General features: G+C 34.7%; 2 protein-coding genes across 14 annotated transcripts in view; one reads left to right on the top strand and one right to left on the bottom strand.

Annotated features, from left to right (window-relative positions):
- Nucleotides 1-26,720, top strand: part of LOC6493890 — a 31,583-nt gene extending 4,863 nt beyond the window's left edge. Inside the window, exons 1-5 of one of the 2 annotated variants that reach the window (XM_032455633.2) lie at nucleotides 24,034-24,330; nucleotides 24,726-24,861; nucleotides 25,488-26,107; nucleotides 26,163-26,277; nucleotides 26,330-26,720. In XM_032455633.2, the coding sequence (XP_032311524.2) occupies nucleotides 24,064-24,330; nucleotides 24,726-24,861; nucleotides 25,488-26,107; nucleotides 26,163-26,277; nucleotides 26,330-26,712 (1,521 nt within the window). In that variant the 5' untranslated portion in view covers nucleotides 24,034-24,063 and the 3' untranslated portion in view covers nucleotides 26,713-26,720. Of the gene's footprint in view, nucleotides 1-24,033; nucleotides 24,331-24,725; nucleotides 24,862-25,487; nucleotides 26,108-26,162; nucleotides 26,278-26,329 lie in introns of those variants that run through there. The other variant, XM_044715308.1, reaches the window with a different exon arrangement.
- Nucleotides 1-27,841, bottom strand: part of LOC6496680 (guanine nucleotide exchange factor DBS) — a 136,077-nt gene that overhangs the window by 31,797 nt on the left and 76,439 nt on the right. The window contains exon 11 of one of the 12 annotated variants that reach the window (XM_032455630.2): nucleotides 26,639-26,689. The exons of the other annotated variants lie outside the window; for them this stretch is intronic. Within the exon in view, the coding sequence (XP_032311521.1) occupies nucleotides 26,654-26,689 (36 nt within the window). The 3' untranslated portion in view covers nucleotides 26,639-26,653. Of the gene's footprint in view, nucleotides 1-26,638; nucleotides 26,690-27,841 lie in introns of those variants that run through there. 12 annotated transcript variants of the gene reach the window in all.

The following is a 27,841-nucleotide window of genomic DNA, read 5'->3' as shown; positions in this document are numbered from 1 at the left end:
TTCGATCGTTCTATGACAGCTATAGGATATAGTCGGCCGATCCTTATGAAATTTTGTACATAAGATATTTTGGTCAAATATAACATGTGTAGAAAGTCCCAACCCTCTAACTTAAAAAACACCAAAGTTATGGCATTTCCGATCAATCAGTTATATGGCAGCTATAGGATATAGTCGACCGATCCCGGCCGTTCCGACTTATGTACTGCCTGCAAAGGAAAGAAGGATGTGTGCAAAGTTTCAACTCGATTCGATTGACTATATCTTATAGTTGCCATATAACTGATTGATCGGAAATGCTATAACTTTGTTGTTTTTCAAGTTAGAAGGATGGGAGTTTCAATGGGGGTTCCTCTTTGGGGAAAATAATTCGATATGCCAAATTTTATAAGGATCGGTGAACTATATACGATCCGCTATATATCTAATAATATAATAGGCGCCACCTAGCGGACTGCGACTCAACTGCAAGGGTATATAAACTTTGGCTCCGCCCGAAGTTAGCTTTCCTTTCTTGTTTTGTATAGAGTCGGCAGAACAAAATTTGTAAGCATTGCTATAAAAGTCTAATGCATTTTAAATAATAGATATTGAAATTGCACAAACGCTTATAACAGTAAAAAAATATTTTCCCAATATGTAATTAAAAGGCCGTGAAATATGCAAAAACGCGCGTTTTTTGGACATTTGATTTATGCACATTCAATGTCCAAAAAAGCTGATTGGCTTTTAATATTAACAAATCCAAAAACTTGTATTAGTATTTTGATTAGTAGAAGTGAAAAATAAGAAAAAATCAACTTAAACATTTTTTTGTCGCACAGTGTAATTGGCAGCGTCTTATTTTTTCCATTTGTATGCAGAGGAATAATGTAAAATTCCTTCCACAAAAGGGGAAAGATCGAAGTTTCCTCAGATAGATTAAAAAGTTTGAGGAGAAGTTTGCACAGTGCCTAGGCTCGGTTCTTTAGAATACAGCCCGATACAGCCGAGGCGTGCAAAAACACGGACTTAACACTAAGATACGACTTATTAAAACATAGTTGGTTGGCTGAGCCGAATAGGTAGAGATAGGTGAATCTTGTTTAAAAAAACTCTGCAAAGAGATCTACATTTTGTTGATCAGTGTTCGAAGATGAGTTTTAAAACGTTAGCAGAGGAGGAAAAGATTCATGTTTACGCTTAGTGCTCATAAAGTTATAAAACTGCTTCGGTTCCTGACTTTACTAAATCCGGCAGCGGCGAATGTAACTCCAATAACATTTGGCTCACAATAAAGTTAAACCGAGAGTGAAATGATATGGGTTAGAAAGAGGCAGAGTTCTGAAAAGAGTAATTCCATCAGGATCTGAAACGAAACACAAGTCTAGTAACCGACCTAACGAATTTAACGTAGTTAATTTGACCGAGTGACATGTCAAACATGCCCACGGGGAAGTCATGGTGAATAGCGTACAAGTGCTACCAGTAAGTGAGTATTTTGAACAGGTGGTATATAGGAACAGGTACATAGGTGGTATATAGGTAACGAATAAAGAATGACCGGTCAAGATGAGTTTAATGCAAAGAAAGTCTACGTCACCAAACTCATATGATTTTACTTTAGATGCGAACGTGTGGACTTCAAGTCCACAGAAATTAACATTCCTTCTCCCTTTCGCATAAGCATAAGATCACGTCTAAAACTTACTTTGGAAAACTTCGGAAAGACTTGCAAGGAAACAAATATCGAATGCAGTTTCGGAATTTTGCTACGTGGCGCCCGGAAGAATTCTGATAGGACGTAATTGTTTATGTTTACAACTAAGGAAGATGAGGTGGAGGGTTAGTCAGTGGCTGATACATGTAGAAGTTTCACTATGTAGGTTTAACGATTTTTTTTCCACACTGGAATTGGCTGATTTTCTTAGACGAAAATGTTCTCTGGCCAAAAACAGACGAAACAAATCGAATTGAACTTCCTCACGGGTACTCGTCAGTAGGTAACGGGGGTCGGGACGGTTGATTATCCTGTTGGGTGACTTAGGGGGGGTTGTATAAATGGGTCCGGTGGTATATTTTGAAGTAAAGCCACAGATGACATATCGGACAATTGCTCATTCATACTGAGATATTTGGAAGCGGAATTCTCCCCAAATCCATCCATTCGAGTAACCAGAGATATGAGCGGCTGCAAAATTGTCGGCTGAGCAGGCTGAACCTTATTCGCACAAGCACATCATTTAGCAGCTGAAGACTAAACTGTAAATCACGCGCACAGACTTCGTCATTAGACTGAACGACCTCATTTCGTCCTAAACAGAACGACAACCATCACAACAAAAGGTGTTTGGAAGTAAGGCCTTGAACCCGACATTCTTAGCGTGTACAACGTTTTCACAAAGCCAGCAGTATCAGATGGTAGGCTGATAAAATCGTCTTATTACTAGACTTAACAGAACAAACAAACTTGAATTCTATAATTATTATTTTTTTTAATATACCTTGAACCATTGTGCCAAAGAATCGAAAAATGGCGCTGTTCAAGCATTGAACACGATAAAAATTCCAAAGATAGAATGTCAAGAGATCGGACCCATGGGAATACGTGATTAAAGGCATGGTTTAAAAACGATCTCCTGCAGTCTAAACAAATACTTATATGGTGCACTGTAAGCACTTATGAATGGGTATCATGTGGGTAGCAATGGGTAGCATGTCAGCGTGCAGTCCGTTGATAATTAGTTTTAAATATATTTAAGATTTTCATGTATCTTTCTTGTAAGAGAATTTTATGGAATAAGAACAGGTTTGAAACGAAACTCATTGGAGTAACACCTAATTAATATAAGGGGCTCCTCTGAACAGGATCTTTAAAGAGCACTTTTAGTGAGAGTTAGTAACATGTTTTACTAACAAAAAAATAGAGAGAATAGAGATATTGAACGAAAATAGAAGTAACACAAAAAATATGTGAAAGCAGCGCAGAGCTATGCTTGCAATAATTAAAGAAATTTATTAACTTATCCCCAAATACACAACTGTACAGTCGAAGCGATACGGACTTTTGAATATATGAAATCCAGAGAACATATAAAATTAGTAATTTCCGGTTTGTTTACAATAATATTATAATAGAATTAATAAAAGAATTTATTAAAAACTCAGTTCGCTTTACGATAAAGAGGTTAAGTCCAATATTACCAGTGATGTATGAATATAAATATTTTTATTAAGATTTATTTTTGACAAATATATTAAGATTTTGTGCTTGTCTTGCAGGAGAATTTTTTTTTGAATAGACATTTGATAACATCTAGTCCTTTGGATAGTTCTATAGAAAGTTTCCATATGTTCGTTCCAATTGTAGTTTTTGGTTATAGTGATTTGAGGGACGTAACATTGCTTAGGTGGGAGTTCTTGGTTTGCATAGTGAAGTTACAGGATTTCTTTCTGAAAACATGCAATCGCACTTCTTGGTTGAAAAAGATGCACCAAAGTAGTTACACCATCAATTAATATCGTTTAGTAAAGGGTTCAACTTAAGGATGTTTTGTATTTCCAATATTTTCAGTGAATTGGATTTTTTTGTGTATAGCTAGTAGCTAAAGTGAAGGAGACATATCCAACCCTAAAAAGAATATATATTCTTGATCAGAATCACCTTTGCGAACATCCTTCTTTTATTTGCAGGCAGTGTATAAGTTGGAACGGCCGGGATCTAGACCCTATAGCTGCTTAATAGAGATAGGACTTTGTAGACTTTATTTTGGGCAAACTAAACCGATATGCCAAATTTAATATTCATACATCATCATACACAGCTCCACCCGAAGTTAGCGTTTCTTTATTGTTTTATTTGACATCTGTTTTTATACCCTTGCAGAGGGTATTATAATTTTGGTCAAAAGTGTGCAACGCAGTGAAGGAGATATCTCCGACCCTATAAAGTATATATATTCTTGATCAGGATCACCTCCTGAGTCGTCTGTCCGTCGGTCCGTCTGTCCGTCTGTCTGTTTCTACGCAAACTAGTCTCTCAGTTTTAAAGCTATCGAGTTGAAACTTTGCACACACCCTTCTTTCCTTTGCAGGCAGTATATAAGTCGGAACGGCCGGGATCGGTCGACTATATCCTATAGCTGCCATATAACTGATTGATCGGAAATGCCATAACTTTGGTGTTTTTTAAGTTGGAGGGTTGAGACTTTCCACACATATATGATTATATGATTAAGTCCTAAGATTACAAATCAACGTATATAATAAAAAAACAAGAAAGGAAAGCTAACTTCGGGCGGAGCCGAAGTTTATATACCCTTGCAGTTGAGTCGCATTCCGCTAGGTGGCGCCACGCATCTTATATTATTAGATATATATCGGATCGCATATAGTCGGCCGATCCTTATGAAATTTGGCAAATCACATTATTTTGTCCAAAATAGAATCTGTACCAAGTCCCATCTTTCTAACTTAAAAAACACCAAAGTTATGCCAATTCCGATCGTTCTATGACAGCTATAGGATATAGTCGGCCGATACTTATGAAATTTTGTGCACAAGATATTTTACATGTAAATATAACATGTGTGGAAAGTCTCAACCCTCTTACTTAAAAAACACCAAAGTTATAGCATTTCCGATCAATCAGTTATATGGCAGCTATAGGATATAGTCGACCGATCTCGGCCGCTCCGACTTATGTACTACCTGCAAGGAAAAGAAGGATGTGTGCAAATTTTCAACTCGATAGCTTTAAAACTGAGAGACTAGTTTGCGTAGAAACCGACAGACAGCCAGGCAGACAGACGGACATGCTTATATCGACTCAGGAGGTGATCCTGATCAAGAATATATATACTTTATAGGGTCGGAGATATCTCCTTCACTGCGTTGCACACTTTTGACCAAAATTATAATACCCTCTGCAAGGGTATAACAAGATGATATACGCTACTGCTGGTTACGACCACATAAGCCTAACCCCCTACCTTGAAATGTCTAGCGCAAAGATTCGGTATAAGAGTCGATAATGAACGCCTCTATAGGTTGGCCACTTAGCACAGCTAATTGATGGCCCATCCCATAGAACTAGACGCACTGCCTGGCACACAATTCAGAAAGCACGTGAACAAAATAATTGCACGCTACGCGCCAAAAAAGCAATCAGAATACACAAGAAGAGATACCAATATCATGAGAAAAACTATGAGATGATTCGTATTGCACGTTAAAGCTGGCCGCAGACTAGTAGAAGAGTTTCGGAAGTGAGGAAGAATGTATTGCACGGGGGACAACGCAGAGCAGAATCTGCAATAACACTTTCTATGGGTTGGGGGTGCTCTGTATTTGGGTGGCTGAGAAAGGATTACAAAATCCGTAAACTTAAAAGATTTACTCCATATTTTCAAGTTTATTCCACACATACATGCACAAGCTCAAAAAGAAAAAAATTCTCCATTAAATATACACATCCATGTGTAAACATATGTATGTGTACGTAACCCCAAGCTTCACAGGTGGCTGCACAAAATTGGTAGATCCACCATTGGGACTTTATCATGAGTTAACGAATCTTGCCAGATATAAGCGATATATCAAAAGTTATTTCATTTCAAAGGTTGTCTGAACGTGCAACATAAATAAGACCAAAAGAATCAATTTCGAAAAAAAACCTTTTTCTGAAAAAAAAAAATTCTTTTCAGTGAATTTTGTCAGGGGTTACATGGGCTTCCTCGGGCAAAAAACCGCCTTTTTTCAAAAATTTTTTTTTTCATATAAAAAATTTTATAAATTTTTAACGAAAAAAACCAAAATGGCGGTCATTAATACGCCATTTCCGGCAGTCCCTCGGAAAAAAGGTGCCTCCGCGTTGTCAGCAGAACTTCTTTCAGGATCATCAGAAATAAAAATTAAAAATACGTGTTTTAGAAAAAACAATAAACTAGATATTGAACCAGACGTTTTTATAAAATAATTCAAATTTCGATGAAAATTTCTTGACATTTTTTTTTTTAAATAGTTAAAACTTGTAAATTTAGGACAATATGCTATAGTTGTTATATAATAGATATTTATAGTGAAATATATTTTTAAAAAAACCTTTTCAACACTTTTTGATATCTTTATTGATTATGAAGTCATTCATATTTTAATTTACAAAGTTTTTTAATTTTTTAACGTATATTTAAGATAATTTAAAAAGTGGCTCAAACGAAATGCAGGTCGTCACCTCGTGGACTTCCGTCCACAGTGATGTATGATCGTTTGACTACCAATCGACTCATCTTTAGGAGAAGAATGTCTCAGACAGCTTAATTTAGTAGTTCAAAATTTTTTTACTTTCACCCTAATTTCTCGCAAAACAAACGACTTTTTGAAGATGTTTGGGCAAAAATTGTCTCATTAAAACAATATCTTTCGATTGGTTTACAATTCATTCAGATCGGATGCATACAGAAAATTTTTAACTTGTAACAGCTATATATAGCTATATTTAGAGTCGTTAAGCCATGCGGTTCGTCACCTCGTGGACTGCCGTCTATAGTGGTATTGGGAGGCATTGATGTAATTAAATTTGTGGCCTTTGGGTTCTTCTCTATTTCTTTCGTTTTTTGTCACTGTTATTGGTTTTTAACATAAGGTTTTTTAGGTCTAACGGGTTTTATTTTTATACCCTTGCAGAGGGTATTATAATTTTGGTCAAAAGTGTGCAACGCAGTGAAGGAGACATCTCCGACCCTATAAAGTATATATATTCTTGATCAGGATCACCTCCTGAGTCGATATAAGCTTGTCCGTCTGTCCGTCTGTCTGTCGGTTTCTACGCAAACTAGTCTCTCAGTTTTAGAGCTATCGAGTTGAAACTTTGCACACATCCTTATTTTCCTTGCAGGTAGTACATAAGTCGGAACGGCCGGGATCGGTCGACTATATCCTATAGCTGCCATATAACTGATTGATCGGAAATGCCATAACTTCGTTGTTTTTATAGAGTTTTTTATTTTTATTCGTAAAGATAGAGGGTTGGGACTTTCCACACATGTTATATTTGACCAACATATCTTATGTACAAAATTTCATAAGGATTGGCCGACTATATCCTATAGCCGTCATACAACGATCGGAATTGGCATAACTTTGGTGTTTTTTAAGTTAGAAAGATGGGACTTGGTACAGATTCTATTTTGGACAAAATAATCTGATTTGCCAAATTTCATAAGGATCGGCCGACTATATACGATCTTCTATATATCTAATAATATAATATGCGTTGCGCCACCTAGCGGACTGCGACTGAACTGCAAGGGTTCGGCTCCGCCCGAAGTTTGCTTTCCTTTCTTGTTTTGTGTAATATGAACAAAAAGTGTTAAAACACAAAAATTCCTAGGAAATGCCCTTAAGGGGGCAGGATGGTTTCAGAGGCTGAAAAATAGCAGATTTTTGCGATTTTTTTTTTATGTCTGAGTAATTATATCAATTCAATTTTACACGATTAATGGCTATATTTGGAGAGTATCTAGGAATTTTTATTTTTAAGAAATAATTATTATTTATCCCGTGACGGGCAGTCGTCCGAAGTCGCTTCCAAAAATTGGTCTGGCCTTACAGTGTTATCGGAAATAAAACAAGAAAGGAAAGCTAACTTCGGGCGGAGCCGAAGTTGATATACCCTTGCAGTTCAGTCGCAGTCCGCTAGGTGGCGCCACCCATCTTATTTTATTAGATATGTAGCGGATCGTATATAGTCGGCCGATTCTTATGAAATTTGGCATATTGAATTATTTTTCCCAAAATAGAATGTGTACCAAATCCCATCTTTCTAACTTAAAAAACACCAAAGTTATGCCAATTTCGATCGTTCTATGACAGCTATAGGATATAGTCGGCCGATCCTTATGAAATTTTTTAGACAAGATATTTTTGTTAAATATAACATGTATGGAAAGTCCCAACTCTCTAACTTAAAAAACACCAAAGTTATGGCATTTCCGATCAATCAGTTATATGGCAGCTATAGGATATAGTCGACCGATCCCGGCCGTTCCGACTTATATACTACCTGCAAAGGAAAGAAGGGTGTGTGCAAAGTTTCAACTCGATAGCTCCAAAACTGAGAGACTAGTTTGCGTAGAAACCGACAGACAGACAGACGGACAGACGGACAGACGGACAGACGGACATGCTCATATCGACTCAGGAGGTGATCCTGATCAAGAATATATATACTTTATAGGGTCGGAGATGTCTCCTTCACTGCGTTGCACACTTTTGACCAAAATTATAATACCCTCTGCAAGGGTATAAAAATTGAATTGATTTACTTAAAATATTAGTTTCTTGGGCGGATGAACGAAACCATTTTGAAAAATATGCGATTTTGAATTTTTGGCGCGGTTGTAAAATCGGAGGTACCATTTTTACATAAAAATCCGCCCATTATTGCCCGTAAAAATGGTAAAAAAAATTTTTTTTTTTTTTAAAAGTGTTTGTTCATCCACAAGTATTTATTATATTAAAGATGTGTGCAAAATTTTATTTAGATCCGAGCATTATTTTATGTTCCGATCATTATGTTTTGAGAAAAACGCGTCTAAAGTTTTAAAAGCAATGGAAAGTATATGGAGAGAAAATCGGTATCTCAGCAAGTTTTAGTCCGATCGACATGAAACTTTCACAGGATATTCCTAAGATAATGTTCTATTATATAAAAAATTTCTGAAAAATTTTTTTTTGTGAAGTCTCAAACCATCCTGCCCCCTTAAGATTAAACTAGATGCTCCGTTCTTGACAACAAGGGTAAATTGCTTTTAATTCAACGTCAGTAATGGATGGTGTAGAACGGAATTGGTTGCATGTCGATTTTCTAATTGCTTAATTAGGTTTGCAGAAAGAATATAGAATAGTTATAAATTGGTGTGTTTTGTCATTGGATATGACCATTTTGACAAGGTCAATATCCTTGACCGGTGACGCTCCTGCATGCCAAGCCCAAAATATCTGATATCAATTTTGGTGACGAAAAAAAAGCTATATAGATGCACAAAATTGCAAAAAAAAGTTTGTAAAGTCCCAAACTTCTATCTTAAAAAAATTCCAAAATTGTGACACTTTGGATCGATTGAATATAACATATTTTATTAAAAAACTAATATTTAATAAAATTTCCAATTTGGCTGAATTTTGTTTTGTAGTTTTAAATCTGTCATTGGTAAAATTTTAACTTTTGCGGTGAAAGGAGGCTCAAAAAATAATATAAAAAAAATCTCAAAGCGTTCAAAAATACTGCAAGTCAATATGGCAATAAGAATACAAAAATATATATAAACCCTCCTTAATTTTGCGTATTATTTACAAACTATATTGTATGTTTATATATAATCGTATATCTAAGCACATTTTCATATGTCCATGTACGATGAGGATGTTTTCTATGAACGTCGTTCTGTATGGATATAATCATAAGTCTAACTTAGTCGAAACACAATTAAAATACAAGAAAGGAGAGCTAACTTCGGGCGGAGCCGAAGTTTATATACCCTTGCAGTTGAGTCGCATTCCGCTAGGTGGCGCCACGCATATTATATTATTAGATATATATCGGATCGCATATAGTCGGCCGATCCTTATGAAATTTGGCAAATCACATTATTTTGTCCAAAATAGAATCTGTACCAAGTCCCATCTTTCTAACTTAAAAAACACCAAAGTTATGCCAATTCCGATCGATCTATGACAGCTATAGGATATAGTCGGCCGATCCTTATGAAATTTTGTACACAAGATATTTTACATGTGAATATAACATGTGTGGAAAGTCTCAACCCTCTTACTTAAAAAACACCAAAGTTATAGCATTTCCGATCAATCAGTTATATGGCAGCTATAGGATATAGTCGACCGATCTCGGCTGTTCCGACTTATGTACTACCTGCAAGGAAAAGAAGGATGTGTGCAAATTTTCAACTCGATAGCTTTAAAACTGAGAGACTAGTTTGCGTAGAAGCCGACAGACAGCCAGGCAGACAGACGGACATGCTTATATCGACTCAGGAGGTGATCCTGATCAAGAATATATATACTTTATAGGGTCGGAGATATCTCCTTCACTGCGTTGCACACTTTTGACCAAAATTATAATACCCTCTGCAAGGGTATAACAAGATGATATACGCTACTGCTGGTTACGACCACATAAGCCTAACCCCCTTCCTTGAAATGTCTAGCGCAAAGATTCGGTATAAGAGTCGATGATGAACGCCTCTATAGGTTGGCCACTTAGCACAGCTAATTGATGGCCCATCCCATAGAACTAGACGCACTGCCTGGCACACAATTCAGAAAGCACGTGAACAAAATAATTGCACGCTACGCGCCAAAAAAGCAATCAGAATACCCAAGAAGAGATACCAATATCGTGCGAAAAACTATGAGATGATTCGTATTGCACGTTAAAGCTGGCGGCAGACTAGTAGAAGAGTTTCGGAAGTGAGGAAGAATGTATTGCACGGGGGACAACGCAGAGCAGAATCTGCAATAACACTTTCTATGGGTTGGGGGTGCTCTGTATTTGGGTGGCTGAGAAAGGATTACAAAATCCGTAAACTTAAAAGATTTACTCCATATTTTCAAGTTTATTCCACACATACATGCACAAGCTGAAAAAGAAAAAAATTCTCCATTAAATATTCACATCCATGTGTAAACATATGTATGTGTACGTAACCCCAAGCTTCACAGGTGGCTGCACAAAATTGGTAGATCCACCATTGGGACTTTATCATGAGTTAACGAATCTTGCCAGATATAAGCGATATATCAAAAGTTATTTCATTTCAAAGGCTGTCTGAACGTGCAACAGAAATAAGATCAAAAGGACCAATTTCGAAAAAAAAACCTTTTTCTGAAAAAAAAAATTCTTTTCAGTGAATTTTGTCAGGGGTTACATGGGATTCCTCAGGCAAAAAAACGCCTTTTTTCAAAATTTTATAAATTTTTAACGAAAAAAACCAAAATGGCGGTCATTAATACGCCATTTCCGGCAGTCTCTCAGAAAAAAGGTGCCTCCGCGTTGTCAGCAGAACTTCTTTCAGGATCATCAGAAATAAAAATTAAAAATACGTGTTTTAGAAAAAACAATAAACTAGATATTGAACCAAACGTTTTTATAAAATAATTCAAATTTCGATGAAAATTTCTTGACAAAGTTTTTTAATTTTTTAACGTACATTTAAGATAATTTAAAAAGTGGCTCAAACGAAATGCAGGTCGTCACCTCGTGGACTTCCGTCCACAGTGATGTATGATCGTTTGACTACCAATCGACTCATCTTTAGGAGAAGAATGTCTCAGACAGCTTAATTTAGTAGTTCAAAATTTTTTTACTTTCGCCCTAATTTCTCGCAAAACAAACGACTTTTTGAAGATGTTTGGGCAAAAATTGTCTCATTAGAATAATATCTTTCGATTGGTTTACAATTCATTCAGATCGGATGCATACAGAAAATTTTTAACTTGTAACAGCTATATATAGCTATATTTCGAGTCGTTAAGCCATGCAGTTCGTCACCTCGTGGACTGCCGTCTATAGTGGTATTGGGAGGCATTGATGTAATTGTTTTTGTGGCCTTTGGGTTCTTATCTATTTCTTTCGTTTTTTGTCACTGTTATTGGTTTTTAACATGAGGTTTTTCGGGTCTAACGGGTTTTATTTTTTTGTGTAATATGAACAAAAAGTGTTAAAACACAAAAATTCCTAGGAAATGCCCTTAAGGGGGCAGGATGGTTTCAGAGGCTGAAAAATAGCAGATTTTTGCGATTTTTTTTTTTATGTCTGAGTAATTATATCAATTCAATTTTACACGATTAATGGCTATATTTGGAGAGTATCTAGGAATTTTTATTTTTAAGAAATAATTATTATTTATCCCGTGACGGGCAGTCGTCCGAAGTCGCTTCCAAAAATTGGTCTGGCCTTATAGTGTTATCGGAAATAAAAAAATTGAATTGATTTACTTAAAATATTAGTTTCTTGTGCGGATGAACGAAACCATTTTGAAAAATATGCGATTTTGAATTTTTGGCGCGGTTGTAAAATCGGAGGTACCATTTTTACATAAAAATCCGCCCATTATTGCCCGTAAAAATGGTAAAAAAAATTTTTTTTTTTTTAAAAAGCGTTCGTTCATCCGCAAGTATTTATTATATTAAAGATGTGTGCAAAATTTTATTTAGATCCGAGCATTATTTTATGTTCCGATCATTATGTTTTGAGAAAAACGCGTCTAAAGTTTTAAAAGCAATGGAAAGTATATGGAGAGAAAATCGGTATCTCAGCAAGTTTTAGTCCGATCGACATGAAACTTTCACAGGATATTCCTAAGATAATGTTCTATTATATAAAAAATTTCTGAAAAATTTTTTTTTGTGAAGTCTCAAACCATCCTGCCCCCTTAAGATTAAACTAGATGCTCCGTTCTTGACAACAAGGGTAAATTGCTTTTAATTCAACGTCAGTAATGGATGGTGTAGAACGAAATTGGTTGCATGTCGAATTTCTAATTGCTTAATTAGGTTTGCAGAAAGAATATAGAATAGTTATAAATTGGTGTGTTTTGTCATTGGATATGACCATTTTGACAAGGTCAATATCCTTGACCGGTGACGCTCCTGCATGCCAAGCCCAAAATATCTGATATCAATTTTGGTGACGAAAAAAAAGCTATATAGATGCACAAAATTGCAAAAAAATGTTTGTAAAGTCCCAAACTTCTATCTTAAAAAAATTCCAAAATTGTGACACTTTGGATCGATTGAATATAACATATTTTATTAAAAAACTAATATTTAATAAAATTTCCAATTTGGCTGAATTTTGTTTTGTAGTTTTAAATCTGTCATTGGTAAAATTTTAACTTTTGCGGTGAAAGGAGGCTCAAAAAATAATATAAAAAAAATCTCAAAGCGTTCAAAAATACTGCAAGTCAATATGGCAATAAGAATACAAAAATATATATAAATCCTCCTTAATTTTGCGTATTATTTACAAACTATATTGTATGTTTATATATAATCGTATATCTAAGCACATTTTCATATGTCCATGTACGATGAGGATGTTTTCTATGAACGTCGTTCTGTATGGATATAATCATAAGTCTAACTTAGTCGAAACACAATTAAAATACAAGAAAGGAGAGCTAACTTCGGGCGGAGCCGAAGTTTATATACCCTTGCAGTTGAGTCGCATTCCGCTAGGTGGCGCCACGCATATTATATTATTAGATATATATCGGATCGCATATAGTCGGCCGATCCTTATGAAATTTGGCAAATCACATTATTTTGTCCAAAATAGAATCTGTACCAAGTCCCATCTTTCTAACTTAAAAAACACCAAAGTTATGCCAATTCCGTTCGTTCTATGACAGCTATAGGATATAGTCGGCCGATCCTTATGAAATTTTGTACACAAGATATTTTACATGTAAATATAACATGTGTGGAAAGTCTCAACCCTCTTACTTAAAAAACACCAAAGTTATAGCATTTCCGATCAATCAGTTATATGGCAGCTATAGGATATAGTCGACCGATCTCGACCGTTCCGACTTATGTACTACCTGCAAGGAAAAGAAGGATGTGTGCAAATTTTCAACTCGATAGCTTTAAAACTGAGAGACTAGTTTGCGTAGAAACCGACAGACAGCCAGGCAGACAGACGGACATGCTTATATCGACTCAGGAGGTGATCCTGATCAAGAATATATATACTTTATAGGGTCGGAGATATCTCCTTCACTGCGTTGCACACTTTTGACCAAAATTATAATACCCTCTGCAAGGGTATAACAAGATGATATACGCTACTGCTGGTTACGACCACATAAGCCTAACCCCCTTCCTTGAAATTTCTAGCGCAAAGATTCGGTATAAGAGTCGATGATGAACGCCTCTATAGGTTGGCCACTTAGCACAGCTAATTGATGGCCCATCCCATAGAACTAGACGCACTGCCTGGCACACAATTCAGAAAGCACGTGAACAAAATAATTGCACGCTACGCGCCAAAAAAGCAATCAGAATACCCAAGAAGAGATACCAATATCGTGCGAAAAACTATGAGATGATTCGTATTGCACGTTAAAGCTGGCGGCAGACTAGTAGAAGAGTTTCGGAAGTGAGGAAGAATGTATTGCACGGGGGACAACGCAGAGCAGAATCTGCAATAACACTTTCTATGGGTTGGGGGTGCTCTGTATTTGGGTGGCTGAGAAAGGATTACAAAATCCGTAAACTTAAAAGATTTACTCCATATTTTCAAGTTTATTCCACACATACATGCACAAGCTGAAAAAGAAAAAAATTCTCCATTAAATATTCACATCCATGTGTAAACATATGTATGTGTACGTAACCCCAAGCTTCACAGGTGGCTGCACAAAATTGGTAGATCCACCATTGGGACTTTATCATGAGTTAACGAATCTTGCCAGATATAAGCGATATATCAAAAGTTATTTCATTTCAAAGGCTGTCTGAACGTGCAACAGAAATAAGATCAAAAGGACCAATTTCGAAAAAAAAACCTTTTTCTGAAAAAAAAAATTCTTTTCAGTGAATTTTGTCAGGGGTTACATGGGATTCCTCAGGCAAAAAAACGCCTTTTTTCAAAATTTTATAAATTTTTAACGAAAAAAACCAAAATGGCGGTCATTAATACGCCATTTCCGGCAGTCTCTCAGAAAAAAGGTGCCTCCGCGTTGTCAGCAGAACTTCTTTCAGGATCATCAGAAATAAAAATTAAAAATACGTGTTTTAGAAAAAACAATAAACTAGATATTGAACCAAACGTTTTTATAAAATAATTCAAATTTCGATGAAAATTTCTTGACAAAGTTTTTTAATTTTTTAACGTACATTTAAGATAATTTAAAAAGTGGCTCAAACGAAATGCAGGTCGTCACCTCGTGGACTTCCGTCCACAGTGATGTATGATCGTTTGACTACCAATCGACTCATCTTTAGGAGAAGAATGTCTCAGACAGCTTAATTTAGTAGTTCAAAATTTTTTTACTTTCGCCCTAATTTCTCGCAAAACAAACGACTTTTTGAAGATGTTTGGGCAAAAATTGTCTCATTAGAATAATATCTTTCGATTGGTTTACAATTCATTCAGATCGGATGCATACAGAAAATTTTTAACTTGTAACAGCTATATATAGCTATATTTCGAGTCGTTAAGCCATGCAGTTCGTCACCTCGTGGACTGCCGTCTATAGTGGTATTGGGAGGCATTGATGTAATTGTTTTTGTGGCCTTTGGGTTCTTATCTATTTCTTTCGTTTTTTGTCACTGTTATTGGTTTTTAACATGAGGTTTTTCGGGTCTAACGGGTTTTATTTTTTTGTGTAATATGAACAAAAAGTGTTAAAACACAAAAATTCCTAGGAAATGCCCTTAAGGGGGCAGGATGGTTTCAGAGGCTGAAAAATAGCAGATTTTTGCGATTTTTTTTTTTATGTCTGAGTAATTATATCAATTCAATTTTACACGATTAATGGCTATATTTGGAGAGTATCTAGGAATTTTTATTTTTAAGAAATAATTATTATTTATCCCGTGACGGGCAGTCGTCCGAAGTCGCTTCCAAAAATTGGTCTGGCCTTATAGTGTTATCGGAAATAAAAAAATTGAATTGATTTACTTAAAATATTAGTTTCTTGTGCGGATGAACGAAACCATTTTGAAAAATATGCGATTTTGAATTTTTGGCGCGGTTGTAAAATCGGAGGTACCATTTTTACATAAAAATCCGCCCATTATTGCCCGTAAAAATGGTAAAAAAAATTTTTTTTTTTTTAAAAGCGTTCGTTCATCCGCAAGTATTTATTATATTAAAGATGTGTGCAAAATTTTATTTAGATCCGAGCATTATTTTATGTTCCGATCATTATGTTTTGAGAAAAACGCGTCTAAAGTTTTAAAAGCAATGGAAAGTATATGGAGAGAAAATCGGTATCTCAGCAAGTTTTAGTCCGATCGACATGAAACTTTCACAGGATATTCCTAAGATAATGTTCTATTATATAAAAAATTTCTGAAAAATTTTTTTTTGTGAAGTCTCAAACCATCCTGCCCCCTTAAGATTAAACTAGATGCTCCGTTCTTGACAACAAGGGTAAATTGCTTTTAATTCAACGTCAGTAATGGATGGTGTAGAACGGAATTGGTTGCATGTCGATTTTCTAATTGCTTAATTAGGTTTGCAGAAAGAATATAGAATAGTTATAAATTGGTGTGTTTTGTCATTGGATATGACCATTTTGACAAGGTCAATATCCTTGACCGGTGACGCTCCTGCATGCCAAGCCCAAAATATCTGATATCAATTTTGGTGACGAAAAAAAAGCTATATAGATGCACAAAATTGCAAAAAAATGTTTGTAAAGTCCCAAACTTCTATCTTAAAAAAATTCCAAAGTTGTGACACTTTGGATCGATTGAATATAACATATTTTATTAAAAAACTAATATTTAATAAAATTTCCAATTTGGCTGAATTTTGTTTTGTAGTTTTAAATCTGTCATTGGTAAAATTTTAACTTTTGCGGTGAAAGGAGGCTCAAAAAATAATATAAAAAAAATCTCAAAGCGTTCAAAAATACTGCAAGTCAATATGGCAATAAGAATACAAAAATATATATAAATCCTCCTTAATTTTGCGTATTATTTACAAACTATATTGTATGTTTATATATAATCGTATATCTAAGCACATTTTCATATGTCCATGTACGATGAGGATGTTTTCTATGAACGTCGTTCTGTATGGATATAATCATAAGTCTAACTTAGTCGAAACACAATTAAAATACAAGAAAGGAGAGCTAACTTCGGGCGGAGCCGAAGTTTATATACCCTTGCAGTTGAGTCGCATTCCGCTAGGTGGCGCCACGCATATTATATTATTAGATATATATCGGATCGCATATAGTCGGCCGATCCTTATGAAATTTGGCAAATCACATTATTTTGTCCAAAATAGAATCTGTACCAAGTCCCATCTTTCTAACTTAAAAAACACCAAAGTTATGCCAATTCCGTTCGTTCTATGACAGCTATAGGATATAGTCGGCCGATCCTTATGAAATTTTGTACACAAGATATTTTACATGTAAATATAACATGTGTGGAAAGTCTCAACCCTCTTACTTAAAAAACACCAAAGTTATAGCATTTCCGATCAATCAGTTATATGGCAGCTATAGGATATAGTCGACCGATCTCGACCGTTCCGACTTATGTACTACCTGCAAGGAAAAGAAGGATGTGTGCAAATTTTCAACTCGATAGCTTTAAAACTGAGAGACTAGTTTGCGTAGAAACCGACAGACAGCCAGGCAGACAGACGGACATGCTTATATCGACTCAGGAGGTGATCCTGATCAAGAATATATATACTTTATAGGGTCGGAGATATCTCCTTCACTGCGTTGCACACTTTTGACCAAAATTATAATACCCTCTGCAAGGGTATAACAAGATGATATACGCTACTGCTGGTTACGACCACATAAGCCTAACCCCCTTCCTTGAAATTTCTAGCGCAAAGATTCGGTATAAGAGTCGATGATGAACGCCTCTATAGGTTGGCCACTTAGCACAGCTAATTGATGGCCCATCCCATAGAACTAGACGCACTGCCTGGCACACAATTCAGAAAGCACGTGAACAAAATAATTGCACGCTACGCGCCAAAAAAGCAATCAGAATACCCAAGAAGAGATACCAATATCGTGCGAAAAACTATGAGATGATTCGTATTGCACGTTAAAGCTGGCGGCAGACTAGTAGAAGAGTTTCGGAAGTGAGGAAGAATGTATTGCACGGGGGACAACGCAGAGCAGAATCTGCAATAACACTTTCTATGGGTTGGGGGTGCTCTGTATTTGGGTGGCTGAGAAAGGATTACAAAATCCGTAAACTTAAAAGATTTACTCCATATTTTCAAGTTTATTCCACACATACATGCACAAGCTGAAAAAGAAAAAAATTCTCCATTAAATATTCACATCCATGTGTAAACATATGTATGTGTACGTAACCCCAAGCTTCACAGGTGGCTGCACAAAATTGGTAGATCCACCATTGGGACTTTATCATGAGTTAACGAATCTTGCCAGATATAAGCGATATATCAAAAGTTATTTCATTTCAAAGGTTGTCTGAACGTGCAACATAAATAAGACCAAAAGAACCAATTTCGAAAAAAAACCTTATTCTGAAAAAACAATTCTTTTCAGTGAATTTTGTCAGGGGTTACATGGGATTCCTCGGGCAAAAAACCGACTTTTTTCAAAAATTTTTTTTTCATATAAAAAATTTTATAAATTTTTAACGAAAAAAACCGAAATTGCGGTCATTAATACGCCATTTCCGGCAGTCCCTCGGAAAAAAGGTGCCTCCGCGTTGTCAGCAGAACTTCTTTCAGGATCATCAGAAATAAAAATTAAAAATACGTGTTTTAGAAAAAACAATAAACTAGATATTGAACCAGACGTTTTTATAAAATAACTAGCTGACCCGGCAGACTTCGCACTGCCAGCTGTTGTTTTTTTCTTCTTTTCTTAACAAAACTTCTTTTGTGACTTTTTCTTGAAACTTCTTTTGTGATAAAATTTAAAATTTTTCAAACTTAAAAATATTATCTGATACAGTAAGAACTGACCAAATAAATTAAAATACAGAACTAATTACAATTTGTGACTCTGAAATTTTTTCGCGATCGCGATTCACTTTTGTTTAATTTCGAAACGCGACATTAGATCCCCCAAAGCGCACGCGACGAATAATTTGATTGGATTTGAACTTTGTGGAGCGGGAAAAATTGACCCTTTTTCGTTAGAAACACACCTAAATTGCTTTAAATTATAATCACATTGACCGATTATAATTTAATATGAACTGTATTGAATAGCAATAGATAAATAATAATAATTTTTAATCCCAGAAACTAAAGAGCGTAAAGGAGCTGGTGGTGGGACCATTTGTGGCAATTTTATTTTGCCTTTAGCACAACATAATCCAGTAAATTCACCAGTGTACTTTAACGCCTTACAATATTTACAAAGTGTTTTCATTTCCGCAATTGTTACTGTTTTGTCGGCACAATAATCAATTGCCGGATCATAGTGGAATGCAGCTCGTTCAAGAATCACAGAAGCACTGCGTCTGCGGATTCGCTCATTTTCATTATGTCTAGCTTGCTGTTGTTGTGTTTGATGTACACGAACTCCTTGCATTCTAAGCTTATCTCCTACATTGCACAGTGGTCGGGCTTGTATGGAACCGCGGCCATAAATACTTCTAGGTGTGCTATCGCTATGAAACTTTCACCACAAATCTAGAAAAGTATTATAAATATATTATAAAAAAAATTTACCAGATGGTACCACTATATCCTATAGCTTCCATATAACTGATTGATCGGAAATGCCGTAACTTTGGTGTTTTTTAAGTTAGAGGATTGAGACTTTCAACACATGGTATATTTGACCAAAATATCTATTATTTTTATTATTATTATATATTTCATGAGGATCGGCCGACTATATCCTATAGCTGCCATATAACTAATTGATCGGAAATGTCGTAACTTTGGTGTTTTTAAGGTTAGAGAGTTGGGACTCTCCACAGATGTTATATTTGGTCAAAATATCTAATCTACGAAATTTCATAAGGATCGGGTGACTATATCCTATAGCTGCCATATAACTGAACCATCGACAGTGGTTGGGCTTGTATGGTGCCGCGCCAAAAATATTTCTAGTGGCGATATCGCAATGAAATTTTTTCCAAAAATCTATAAAAGTATTCTAAACACACTGTAAAAAAATCGTATCGTATAGCTTTCATAAAATTATTTTTTTTCCAATACTAAAATTAAATATTTGACCTTTAAATACAAGCATTAAATTGTAATCCCTAAGAAGTTTTACGTAACTATTAAGTTGAGGGAAGTCTTACTATTAAAAAAACAAACTAAATATTGATGTTTACTTATATTTGTATAAAGAAAGAGTTATAAGACTTCATCAACATAAAATTCTATAAGCCCTCTTCGCTGCACCATACATTAAAAGCATATAAACGTGAGAAAACACACTTATAAGAAGAACTTAATAAAGTTTAAAGCAATGGAATAAACAAAAAATAACTCAAAACTATTATATGCAAATCCATTAATAAACACAAACTCAAAAGACGAAGGACAAAGCAACAGAACAACAACCCCACAAGCGAAAATAAATTTTTGTAGTGCAAAACTGACCCTTAAAAAGTTAAGAGGGTGTTAGAATTTTCACGATTGTAAGCACATCTGCAAATTTCTGCAAAAAAAAATTACACATTTATTACCTTTAGAGCCAGACGAACACATTAGTATATAACTTAATTGTGGCATTTCGTGGCATCACAACTAAAACTTTAACTAAACATGAAAAAGACGTTAAAAAAATAGACAAAAAACATGTATTTTTTCAAATTAATATAACAAGAACAGTTTAACATGTACGATTTTTTATAATATCTCAAATTTTAGAAAATACCTTAAACTTCAAAATCCATTACAAATATTTTAAATTTGGATACGTAATAAATGATCTGACCACTTCAAAGTTCGGTTTTGTTATGAAAAATTCGCGATGCGCGCAATCTGCGCTGTGAAAATAAACACCTTCACTCAACTTCAATTCTATTTTTAAGAAGAACGTTTAATTTTCCGGACAAACCTAGTTAGCCACAAAGAAGTTTGGACAATTTAGAAGCGATTTGTTTACTTTTCCTATATTTTTGTTGTTATGACTTTTTTTATTTTTGGCCTATGAGCGCAACCACTGTGCATTGTCACTCACTAAAGAACGCAATTCTGACATAGCAATACGACTATTTTCTTCTGTCTGTCTCTGGTCATCAGTGCGGCTAGCACGTGAGGTAGCTCTTCGCACATTTAATTGACTACGACGACCTAAGTCTTCTCGGCATCGTAAATTGTAATTAATCAAATTGAGAAAATTTCCCGCGAAATTTGAGAAGTAATAAAATTTCAAATAAAAATTGTTTTCAATTTTTTTCACAATTTTTCAGTGAACACAATATCGGTTTGTCACATAAAATTAACTGAGCAGAGAACAATGAGTAGCTGTCAAACAATGTATCACATACCGGCGCCTACTATTATTGTAGTCTCCATTTTGTTTAAAAAACGTTTGTATGGGAAATAGAAAAATGCTGTTTATGGATTTTCCCGGCAATCATTCCCGGTTGATCGTAGAAGGGTGAAAATTGAGGATTGTATGTATTTTTGTATGTTGTATCATAAAAAAAGAGAAATTAAAAATTTTGTTTAAAAAATAAAAATAAAAATTTAGGGGTGGGCTACCCCTAACATTTAGGGGGATGAAAAATAGATGTTGGCCGATTCTCATAGCTACCGGATAAGCACAAAAAATTTCATCAAAATCGGTCAAGCCATTTCGGAGGAGTATGGTAACGAAAACTGTGACACGAGAATTTTATATATTAGATTCCAATTTCGATGAAAATTTCTTGACAAAGTTTTTTAATTTTTTAACGTACATTTAAGATAATTTAAAAAGTGGCTCAAACGAAATGCAGGTCGTCACCTCGTGGACTTCCGTCCAGTGATGTATGATCGTTTGACTACCAATCGACTCATCTTTAGGAGAAGAATGTCTCAGACAGCTTAATTTAGTAGTTCAAAATTTTTTTACTTTCACCCTAATTTCTCGCAAAACAAACGACTTTTTGAAGATGTTTGGGCAAAAATTGTCTCATTAAAACAATATCTTTCGATTGGTTTACAATTCATTCAGATCGGATGCATACAGAAAATTTTTAATTTGTAACAGCTATATATAGCTATATTTAGAGTCGCTAAGCCATGCAGTTCGTCACCTCGTGGACTGCCGTCTATAGTGGTATTGGGAGGCATTGATGTAATTGTTTTTGTGGCCTTTGGGTTCTTATCTATTTCTTTCGTTTTTTGTCACTGTTATTGGTTTTTAACATGAGGTTTTTTGGGTCTAACGGGATTTATTTTTTTGTGTAATATGAACAAAAAGTGTTAAAACACAAAAATTCCTAGGAAATGCTCTTAAGGGGGCAGGATGGTTTCAGAGGCTGAAAAATAGCTGATTTTTGCGATTTTTTTTTTTATGTCTGAGTAATTATATTAATTCAATTTTTTTACACGATTAATGGCTTTATTTGGAGAGTATCTAGGAATTTTTATTTTTAATAATAATTTCGATTATTTTTCCTTGAATCCAAAATTAAAATATGGTATGATCTACTGATTTCAATAAGAAAATAAAAATCTTCCATAGAAAAATGTTTGGGAAAAAATCATAGAAGACCAAAATTTAATGTAGAAAATCGGAGATTTCAACTTTGGATGCGTATTCCTAAGATATGGTAACTGCTAGATACCATTTTTTAATTTTAGTTGGTACACATACATTTCAAAAATGATATGTACTAGAAACAATGATGGTCATCGCCATTACACGGCCTACATAATTCAATATATGCTAAAATTTGATCAATTTCTTCTCTTAGGTGTACCGCGGAAACTGTGGGTGATAGAACCTATGTTTGTTCTGGACTTTGGTTCAGGGGAGCCTAAAGGTTATGGAGCAGGTAAAATTATGCGTGGAGGAAAAAAAAAGTTGGAAATTTGGTCTGGTACAGTGTTATCGGAAATAAAAAAATTGAATTGATTTACTTAAAATATTAGTTTCTTGTGCGGATGAACGAAACCATTTTGAAAAATATGCGATTTTGAATTTTTGGCACGGTTGTAAAGTCGGAGGTACCATTTTTACATAAAAATCCGCCCATTATTGTCCGTAAAAATGGTAAAAAAAAATTTTTTTTAAAAAAGCGTTCGTTTATCCGCAAGTATTTATTATATTAAAGATGTTTGCAAAATTTTATTTAGATCCGAGCATTACTTTTTGAGTTACGTTACGCACCGACTTGAAAAAGTTGTTTTGAGAAAAACGCGTCTAAAGTTTTAAAAGCAATGGAAAGTATATGGAGAGAAAGAAACTAGAAAATCGGTATCTCAGCAAATTTTAGTCCGATCGACATGAAACTTTCACAGGATATTCCTAAGATAATGTTCTATTATATAAAAAATTTCTGAAAAATTTTTTTTTGTGAAGTCTCAAACCATCCTGCCCCCTTAAGATTAAACTAGATGCTCCGTTCTTGACAACAAGGGTAAATTGCTTTTAATTCAACGTCAGTAATGGATGGTGTAGAACGGAATTGGTTGCATGTCGAATTTCTAATTGCTTAATTAGGTTTGCAGAAAGAATATAGAATAGTTATAAATTGGTGTGTTTTGTCATTGGATATGACCATTTTAAAATAAACATCGGAAGGCTAATATTGAAAAGCTCAAAATGAATCCAAGTTTGTCGATTGTCTTAAATGCGATAAGTAATAAGTTTATATTTGTTTTAACGAACATTTCAAAAAATTTTTTATTTTGCAGTTAGCACCTATATAGATAAAACTACCTTGTGCATTTTTTGGAATGAACAATTTAATTTTCGTCTTCAACAAATAGAAGATCACACTAGTATCGTTAGCGTCAATATTAATTTATTAAAAACTAATTTTTATACGAATTACGTTGGGTTTGAATTTAAGAAAAAATGGCTTCTACATAACAATTTGGCTTGCGATGATTTATGTCTCATAATTACGTTAGCAATTGAAAAGACTCACTGCGAAGTAAATTTTTGTGAGACCTAGAGTCATGTACCACATATTAAAAATTTATTTTTATAATTAGACTTTTATTGTGTTTGGTAACGAAACAATACAATTCGTGAACTCATTTCACAAGGCATCGGTATACTCAATATGGAGATCATTACACAACAAATTTATTTTTGTCTTAGATACCTATGATTTCCAGGAGGAATGGTATGAAAATACTTTTTTTCAAGGTAATTATTGATCAAACCGTATTAAAGTATTCAATACTAAATGTTAATATTTTCAGATCAACCAAACATTCTATTTATTACACATCCTAGTAGTTCAACCAACGAAGTTTTCGACATAAGAACCAATAAATTTACAGGACCAAAATCGCTAAATCCAGCAAAACTTTATACATTAGATCGTTTTTTCCCCGCTCTTAATCGATTTCAAAATGCAAAGTCGCTTTTCCCAAGCAAACTAGCCAATTTGCAGGGCCGTGAAATAATTATTGCAGGATTTGACTACCCACCCTATACAATTATAAAACATGTAAGTTTGTTGTTTTATTAGGCGAATTTGTATGTTCAGTTCCAATGTCAATGAAGCATGATTCCTACAACGAACTGTTAGTCATTAACTTAAAAACTTAAAAAAAACGTAAAAAGTTTTAAACTTGAAAAAATAAAAAATGGATGCCAAGGAAAAAATCAAACTCAAACGTCAAAGGTACAACATACTTGAAAGTCGACTAAGAAATAGAAAATTACAATCTAGAGGCGCAAAACTTTACCAAGTGAACAAAGTCTATTGTACAAACCACAAATTAAAATTAAAAATTTCTGTGAAAAACCTTAAATTTTATGGAATATTGATAAAACGCTAAAACCATTATTCTTAATTCTAAACGTTATGTTTTTTAATTCAAAATAATTTTAAATCTACAGAACACCATTTCAAATGCCTATGACATAGGAACTCGTGACAAGTCAGACTTCTATAAAGTGTACATCGATGGTACAGAAACTCGCGTTGTCCTAAGTTTTTGTGAAAAATTTAACTGTACGGTTCAAATTAACACTTGTAAGTATTATTGTAAGTATTAAAGAGTTACAAAACAATTCCCTGCCAAAACTTGACAAACTTCTATTGGGATCTAGGATTCCAGGAAGGGAACTCGGGTAAGTTCGGTAGACCGGGCTAAAAAAAAGGATGTCGGTAAATAAAAATCCAGACAGAGTAAGCTATTGTATGATATAGGATAGGATTAGACCGACCCTTACACCTCTCACCCTTATAATAAGAGTTTTCAATCTCATATTTTCACAAAATTATGGCTATAAAGAAATTATTGCTTAACAAACTATAGTAAATTCAATAAAATTATCAATCCAAAATTAAACTTTGGATGAGTATACCAAAGATATGGTAACTGCTTAATGCCAGTGGTTCAGTGGAGCCTAAAGGTTATGCAGCAGTTGAAATTTTGCGTGTCGGAAAAAAAAATTGAACCATCGACCAAATTCTGATATGAATTAAAAAAAACAATTCAAACCATTTTATATTTATTGTTAATTTAAAAATTATACATTTATTATTAAATGTGTTATAAATCCATGCGAGTTATAATTCGGAAATAGCATAGCATATATTAATAATATATGTTAATAATATAACAAATGGTATAACATCACATTTAAAATTCATAGCTGATGCAGATGACTGGGGTACGGTGTATCCAAATATGTCTGGAAGCGGATCTTTGGGCATGGTGCTCAAACACAAAGCCGATATTTGTATTGGCGCAATGTATTCGTGGTATGAAGATTACAGACTTTTGGATCATTCTATGTACCTTGCCCGATCCGGAATAACATGCCTTGTTCCTGTACCTTTACGTCTTGCAAGTTGGTATCTTCCCCTGGAGCCATTTCAAGAAACTCTATGGTTCGCAGTTCTAGTATGCCTTACAATTGAAACCGTTGGATTGGTTTTAGCATATAAAAGCGAGCAGAAAATATTCGAGACAAATCACCATCGAAAAAGCTGGTGGAATTGTTGGAAATTCGGATTAGCTACTACATTCAAACTATTTATATCGCAATCAGGAAACAGCAATGCAATTTCATTTACGGTTCGAGTGCTACTCTTTGCATGTTTTCTTAACGATTTGATTATAACGAGTATATACGGTGGCGGTCTTGCCAGTATATTAACCATACCCAGTATGGATGAGGCTGCCGACACCGTACAACGGCTCCGCACACATAAATTACCTTGGGCGGCTAACTCGGAAGCTTGGGTTTCATCCATTCGTGGATCAACTGAGGTATGTAAATTATTTAAAAAAAAGGGGAACTATTTTTTACAGTGTACATTTACAGGAATTAGTAACGGATCTGTTAAAAAATTTTCACATATACAACGACAACCAGTTGCTCCGCTTTGCTCAAGAAAACCCGGTTCGCATAGGATTTACCGTTGAGCGTTTACCCTTTGGTATGAATCATTTTTTCCTTAAAAAACCTATGCTTACATAAAATAACTTTAGGTCACTTTGCCATCGGAAGTTATTTGGTACCAAAGGCCATTGATCAATTAGTAATCATGCAGGACGATCTATATTATCAGTATACTGTTGCATTTGTTCCCAGGCTTTGGCCCCTTCTTGATGCCTTTAACATGCACATATACAACTGGCACTCCTCTGGTTTAGATAAGTACTGGGAGCACCGAGTAGTAGCGACAAACCTAAATATGCAGATACAACAAAAAGTTGAAAGCACAATGACCCGTAGTCAAGATGACATTGGTCCTGTTACTTTGGGTATGTCAAACTTTGCTGGAATCATGCTTGTTTGGGTGTTAGGATCCGTTATGGCAGCAGTTGTCTTTGCTGCAGAGGTGATATCTAAAATGTACATAAATTTTTAGTTTTTCGAGTAAGATTTAAATATTTTACACATATATATATTGCATATTTATCTTACACATATATAAACAAATAAAAAAAAAATTTCCAAAAATAAATATATAGAAAACGATAGTGATAAATGTGTAATCTCGAAAATTTTACGTAATTTCCCCCGTAATCAGGGAAGAAATATGCTGGCTTAAGCCCATCCACTCCGTCAGCCAATGGGTACAGCTTGAGGACCAACGTGCGATCAATAGTTTGCCCTGGTAATTATCCTGATATGGTCATGTCTTTACCCAGGACACAGGAGAATTGTATTCTGGCGTGTTGAAACCCTCTTTTCTGGGTGGAACTGCATTTACTCAGGGATGTGTCCACCAAAACATAAGAAAGGAAAGCTAAAGCCAAAACTCAAGAAAGGAAAGCTAAGGAGAATTTCGCATCTTAAAAAACATCTTCTATCTGAAAAAAAACGTTGAAACAGACTGATAGATATGCTTATACCGACTCAGATCCAGATTTAGAATATATAATATATAATTTATGGGGTCGGAGATGTCTCCTTTACTGCGTAGCAGACTTTTGATGTTTTAACTTTGGCTTTAAGGGATAGTATAAAGCAATAAAATCGAAGTTTTTAATCATTTTCCTCAATACCTATAAAGACCGGAATAAAAAAAATGCTAGTGTATTGAAAACTAATATTATATACATTATTTATTATATACATTATTTATAGCGATATTTTGTGCGATTATTTTGATATTTTGTGGGCACTGCGGGTATTTATTCAATACTCATAGAACTCAAGGGTAAATTGTATTCGTGTAAATTAATGTTGCCAAAAAAAATTCAGTTGATCAATTTCTTCTCTTATGTGTACCGCGGAAACTGTGGGTGATAGAAACTATGTTTTTTCTGGACTTTGGTTCAGGGGAGCCGAAAGGTTATGGAGCAGGTAAAATTATGTGGGGAGGAAAAAAAAAGTTGTTTTAAAAATTACACAGGTCGGCCTGTGTAATTTTAAGAAGTTTTGGACTCCAAATTTATTGAAAATTGTCAAGTATTCTGAAATAGAAGAACGATTGCAACAAAAACCATTAAATACATTGTTAAATCAATTGTTTTATAAATTTAACGCACGTC

This window comes from Drosophila ananassae, chromosome 3L, assembly GCF_017639315.1.
Source record: "Drosophila ananassae strain 14024-0371.13 chromosome 3L, ASM1763931v2, whole genome shotgun sequence".
NCBI classification, from domain to species: Eukaryota; Metazoa; Arthropoda; class Insecta; order Diptera; family Drosophilidae; genus Drosophila; species Drosophila ananassae.
Note: the sequence above shows the minus strand (reverse complement) of the source record. Positions and strands in the feature narration are given on the sequence as shown.